The following is a 5,970-nucleotide window of genomic DNA, read 5'->3' on the forward strand; positions in this document are numbered from 1 at the left end:
CAGTGATTTTGGAGCCCCCCAAAATAAAGTCTGACACTGTTTCCACTGTTTCCCCATCTATTTCCCATGAAGTGATGGGACCAGATGCCATGATCTTCGTTTTCTGAATGTTGAGCTTTAAGCCAACTTTTTCACTCTCCACCTTCACTTTCATCAAGAGGCTTTTGAGTTCCTCTTCACTTTCTGCCATAAGGGTGGTGTCATCTGCATATCTGAGGTTATTGAGATTTCTCCCGGCAATCTTGATTCCAGCTTGTGCTTCTTCCAGCCCAGCGTTTCTCATGATGTACTCTGCATAGAAGTTAAATAAGTAGGGTGACAATATACAGCCTTGACGTACTCCTTTTCCTATTTGGAACCAGTCTGTTGTTCCATGTCCAGTTCTAACTGTTGCTTCCTGACCTGCATATAGGTTTCTCAAGAGGCAGGTCAGGTGGTCTGGTATTCCCATCTCTTTCAGGATTTTCCACAGTTTATTGGATTCACACAGTCAAAGGCTTTGGCATAGCCAGTAAAGCAGAAATAGATGTTTTTCTGGAACTCTCTTGCTTTTTCGATGATCCAGCGGATGTTGGCAATTTGATCTCTGGTTCCTCTGCCTTTTCTAAAACCAGCTTGAACATCTGGAAGTTCATGGTTCACATATTGCTAAAGCCTGGCTTGGTGAATTTTGAGCATTACTTTACTAGTGAGTGAGATGAGTGCAATTGTGTGGTAGTTTGAGCATTCTTTGGCATTGCCTTTCTTTGGGATTGGAATGAAAACTGACCTTTTCCAGTGTAGGACAAGCTAAATTGTGTAACATCCATCCAAATCCTCTCATCAAAGACAATGGTTTTGTAAATCTGCAAAGGCCAGAGAGACTCCCAGGAGAAAGTGAGCATCCTGGCGGCAGCTGCCTGGTCTTGTCCACTGCTGTGTCCCCTCAGCCCACAAATGGTGCACGGGACTCACAGACGCCTATCACGTACCAGGCACTCTCCCCTCACTAGGGGCCCTCCAGCTACCTGGTGAAGCAGGTTCTCTCATCTTCAATCCTAAAAGCAAAGAAACTAAAGCTTAGAGCAGTTAGGAAACCTGCACAGAGTCTCACAGTTAGGAACCTGGGGAACTGCGGTCCAAACCCAGATCTGAAAGTCAGTTCACAGCCCGTCTTTCCCAATTCCCGGCATACCTTTATTATCTCTTTTTTTTTAAATGACAAGCCTCACCAGTGATGATCTATTACACAGGCTTTGTAAGTTGGATGGATCACATCCCATTAAAAAAAACAACATGAGTGGATTATCTGTTCTTACTTAATTCCTGAGGGAGCGTGTAATCAGGAGTCATATTTATTAAGCCACAGGATAGCACAGCTAAAAGCATCATCAAAGGTCCAAATTGCTCACATCATATTAATCCCTTACTCTTTAATAAGGGCAGACCCTCTAGAGAGCAAGGCAAGAGTAAAAGAGTTAAGTGGCCTAAGAAATACAGGGACTGAATGGATATGGTATTAGATTTGGGAGTGAAAGGGTAAAAAGTTCAGAGAAGAGAATCTTATGACTAAATATAGATTAGTTACTATTTTCTTCTAAGTAATTTTTATTTTTCATTATTGCTTGATTAAGCTTTGTAATACTATATCAAAGTAATTAGGTAATAACAAAGAGCATTCTGAGACTACCCCCCAAAAGGGAAGCTATCAGGGTTTCCCTAGTGATTCAGTTGGTAAAGAATCTGCCTGCAATGCAGGAGACCCCAGTTTGAATCCCAGGTCAGGAAGATCGCTGGAGAAGTGATAGGCTACCCACTCCAGTATTCTTGGGCTTCCTTGGCGGCTCAGCTGGTAAAGAATCCGCCCGCAACGCGGGAGACCTGGTTCCATCCCTGGGTTGGGAAGATCCCCTGGAGAAGGGAAAGGCTACCCACTCTGTATGTTGGCCTGGAGAATTCCATGAACTGTATAGTCCATGGGGTCGCAAAGAGTTAGACACGACTGAGCGACTTTCACTTCACCCCCAAAATAAAGAAATCCACAGTTTATGGGCAAGCATTAAAACCAAATGATTCAAATTTCTAAGGATGGTGCATAATCTCATTAAAATGAATTCATGAAATACGTTAATAATATAGACATGTACTTATACAAGCCAGCAAATTTGGCTTCCAAATGTTTTCCTCAGGCAACGGCAACAGCAGAAATAAACAAATGGGTCTAGATCAAAGTATAAAGATACTTGTACAGCAAAGGAAACCATCAACAAAATGAAATGGCAACCTCCTGAATGGGAAAAGATACTGCAGATGATATATATGATAAGGAGTTAATATCCAAAATAAATAAAGAACTCACACAACTCAAAAACAAAACAAACAAAACAAACAATCCGATTAAAAAAATAGGCAAAGGACCTGAATAAACATTTTCCCAAGGACCTGAAAAAACAGATACTTGAAGAGATGCTCGACATGGCTAATCATCAGGAAAATGCAGATCAAAGCTACAGCATCACCTCACACCTGTCAGAATGGTTATTACTAAAAGACAGCAAGGGCTGGCAAGGGGCCCTCGGGCACTGTTGGTGGGCATGTAATTTGGTATAGCCCCCACTATGGAGAACAATATGGAAGTTCCTTGAAAAATCAAAAGTAGAACTACCATATGATCCAGCTACTCTACTCCTTGGTATTTATCCAAAGAAAATGAAAACACGCACGAGGAAAGAGACACGTGCCCCCGCCATGGTCCCTGCAGCGTTTTAGTTACAACAGCCAAAACATGGAAGGAAACCGAAACGTCCCTCAGCAGAGGAATGGGTAAAAGAGATGTGGTACATACATTCAACGGAATGTTACTCAGAAACACACAAAATGAAATAATGCCGTTCACAACGACATGGATAGACCCAGGGGGTAATATGTTACGTGGAGTAGCTGAGAAAGACAAGGACCATGTGATTTCACTTGTATATGAAATCTAAAGGACAAAACAGAAAAAGACTCGCAGGTACAGAGGACAAAGTGGTGGTCGCCAGAGGGGAGGGCGCTGGGGCAGCTGGATGAAGCGGGTGAGGGAGACTAGGAGGCACAAACGTCCAATATAGAGCAGCTCATGGGGCGCAATTTACAGTAAAAGGAATGTCCATAACATTATAATAACTGTGTATGGTGGCAGATGGCTACTAGACATAAAGTGGTGATCAATTCATAATGTATATAAAGGGTGAAAAAAGGGAAAGTTACTCAGTCATGTCGGACTCTTTGCAACCCCATGGGATAGACAGTCCCTGGAATTCTCTAGGCCAGAATGCTGGAGTGGGTAGCCTTTCCCTTCTCCAAGGGATCCTCCCAACCCAGGGAATGAATCCAGGTCTCCAGCATTGCAGGCGTATTCTTTACCAGCTGAGCCACCAGGGAAGCCCAAGAATACTGGAGTGGGTAGCCTATCCCTTCTCCAGAGGATCTTCCCGACCCAGGAATTGAACCAGGGTCAATCGCTATAAAACACAATGTACACACAGTGTACATAAGTGTCCAGGTGTGCACACAGTGTACGTAAGTGTCCAGGTGTGCACACAGTGTACGTAAGTGCTCAGGTGTGCACACAGTGTACGTAAGTGTCCAGGTGTACTATGTTGTACGCCTGAAACTAATATAATATTGCAGGTCAACTATACCACCATGAAAAATAAGAATTAAATTATTTGGAAGTGACTGTCAAGACTGATACTTCTGCTTTAATTTAATTTGCTTTAATTTAGCTTTAATTTGCTTTTGGTGGTCGATATTCTCAGATTAGTAAAGACAGAACTCAGGTGAGCATTTGGGAAACTCGTTGCATTCATTTAAAAAGTCAAAATTCAGTTTCTGAAGATGGTATCACATCACTAAACATCACTTCTTCAGGATAGTAGAATCCTAATTGAGAAGGAAAATACACTATATTCTATCTTAAGTAGATTTAACTATGAGAATAATTAGAACTGAGGCCAAATGCATTTAATCAGCAGAGTGGCATCAAACAAATAATATTTATAATCAGAATTTACTCTCAGCTGGAAAGGAAAGCAGGATAGTATCATAGGTGGATGTCTCTGCAAAGAAATACACAACCATTGAAAAAAAAAGACTCAAAGAGATACAGGAAGAGATGCTGAACAGAAAATGGCTAAAAGGAATATTCCCCCAGTGTCTTGGAGGCTTTTTCTGTCAGTTATCAAAGGCTTGAGAAGGACCATTCCTATACCTACAAGAGGGAAATAAAGCCAGAGGGCCTTCCTCCTAAACCCAGAGTCTCTTTTCCCCAACCCTGCTTTCAGAAATAACAGAACACTGATACCAGGGCTTCAAGAATGCGGGTCATGGGGTCTGCTGACAGGTGCCACTCCAAACGCCTCGTCCTCCACTGAGCACGTCATCACCGCGGCTGGGACCCTGGATGCACACCTACTGTGTGTGACCCTGAGCAAATCTCCACCCCTCCAAGCCCAATTTGCCTAAGCTGTAAAGTGGGATAACAACAGCTACTTCTGCAGGGATCTTGTGAGGATTGTAAATAATGTCTGTAAATCACCTAACCATCTCCGACATATAGTGGGCGCTACAAACGTTAGCTATTATCATCACCAGCGGCATTCCACATCCCAATGGGGCTCATTTTATTCACACACACAAGTTTTATGCTTCGCTAATTACTTGCTTTGTAAACCAGCTCTGTTTTGCTTTTAAAAATGTAGTATTGAAAAAAGGAAGAGATGATGGGGTAGCTTTACACCTTCTTACTTATTAAGACTCAGGTTATTAGCTCAAGAAATTCATCTCCTATGTAGGTAGCCCCTACCTCTTACTTCACTAAGATCTTAAGCTTGGTTAGAAAATAATAAGCCAGAATGTTATACTATGATGTGGCACTGTCTAGGATAAAAGTCAATTTTCTGAATATAAGCCCAAGAAACAAATATCAGCATGATTCATCCCAATAAAAACAAAAAATAAATATATAATCTTCCACAAGGTATAAAGTTAGCCAAACAGGTACCCTCATTTAATTGTATCTGTTTAATCTTTTATCAGTTTAAGGAGAAAAAAAGAGCATATTTCAAGACATGAAGCTCTGAACAAACCCAGCATTAAAAGCAACAACTTCCAGAGCACAGCCGTTAGTCATAACAAAGCCACCATAACCCCTTCCATTTCCCACGTTTACACTTTTAAACAGAGACCTAAAGTCAGAAAGACAGCCCCGAGTCACTTTAAGAATCAAGAAAAGTATGTTTTCTGAGCAGATCGGAGGCAGAAAAAGGTAGTGGTGTATTTTAAAAATCATTTCCACATTTTAAATCATCGCTTTTTTGTCAAATCATCAATTAATCAGAATATGAAATTAATTGGAACCATTTCCCTTCAAATCCTGTTAAGCAATAAGATTAATGTATTCTTAGAAAGCTTTGGAGTCACGCCAAATTATTTTCCTTCCTAGAAGCAGAGTCTAGAGGCAAACGGGGAACTTACTCAGACTTGCCGTCAGGGACTCTAAGTCTGCGATGAGGCCTGGAAGCTGCTGAAGCTGCTGCTGCAGGTCCCGGAGGCTCGCCTGCTTCTTCTCCCAGTGCGCGGAGAGCATGACCACCTCGCTGTCCACCCGCTGCAAACGGAAGGGGAGGGTCAGGCCCACAGGACTGCAGACACAGAGGTCAGACCGGCGTAATGAGAGCCAGCCCGTGTTATCTTTAAAAACCCTTCTACTGGGGTACAGACAACACAGTACTCTGAGGAGACTGGCGTTGTTTTCTTTCTTAGAAAAGAACCACCTTAATATCCAGTGCAGAAAAACCTCAAATTACGGGTTGTATCGGTGCATCTTAACCCGGCAAAGAGAAAGTTGAGCCATGACCTTAGAAGTCACTTCTAACTACACCCTGTTTCTAAGTAAACCATGTATTTGCACAATTCAAATCTAGAAAAAATAAAACAGAAAACAGCCAC

At 42.1% G+C, this 5,970-nt stretch overlaps 1 protein-coding gene across 1 annotated transcript in view; it reads right to left on the bottom strand.

Annotated features, from left to right (window-relative positions):
- Positions 1-5,970, bottom strand: part of DTNBP1 (dystrobrevin binding protein 1) — a 113,314-nt gene that overhangs the window by 69,147 nt on the left and 38,197 nt on the right. Inside the window, exon 5 of the mRNA XM_010848795.1 lies at positions 5,497-5,629. Within this exon, the coding sequence (XP_010847097.1) occupies positions 5,497-5,629 (133 nt within the window). The remainder of the gene's footprint in view (positions 1-5,496; positions 5,630-5,970) is intronic.

Source organism: Bison bison, unplaced genomic scaffold, assembly GCF_000754665.1.
Source record: "Bison bison bison isolate TAMUID 2011002044 unplaced genomic scaffold, Bison_UMD1.0 scf7180017864274, whole genome shotgun sequence".
NCBI classification, from domain to species: Eukaryota; Metazoa; Chordata; class Mammalia; order Artiodactyla; family Bovidae; genus Bison; species Bison bison.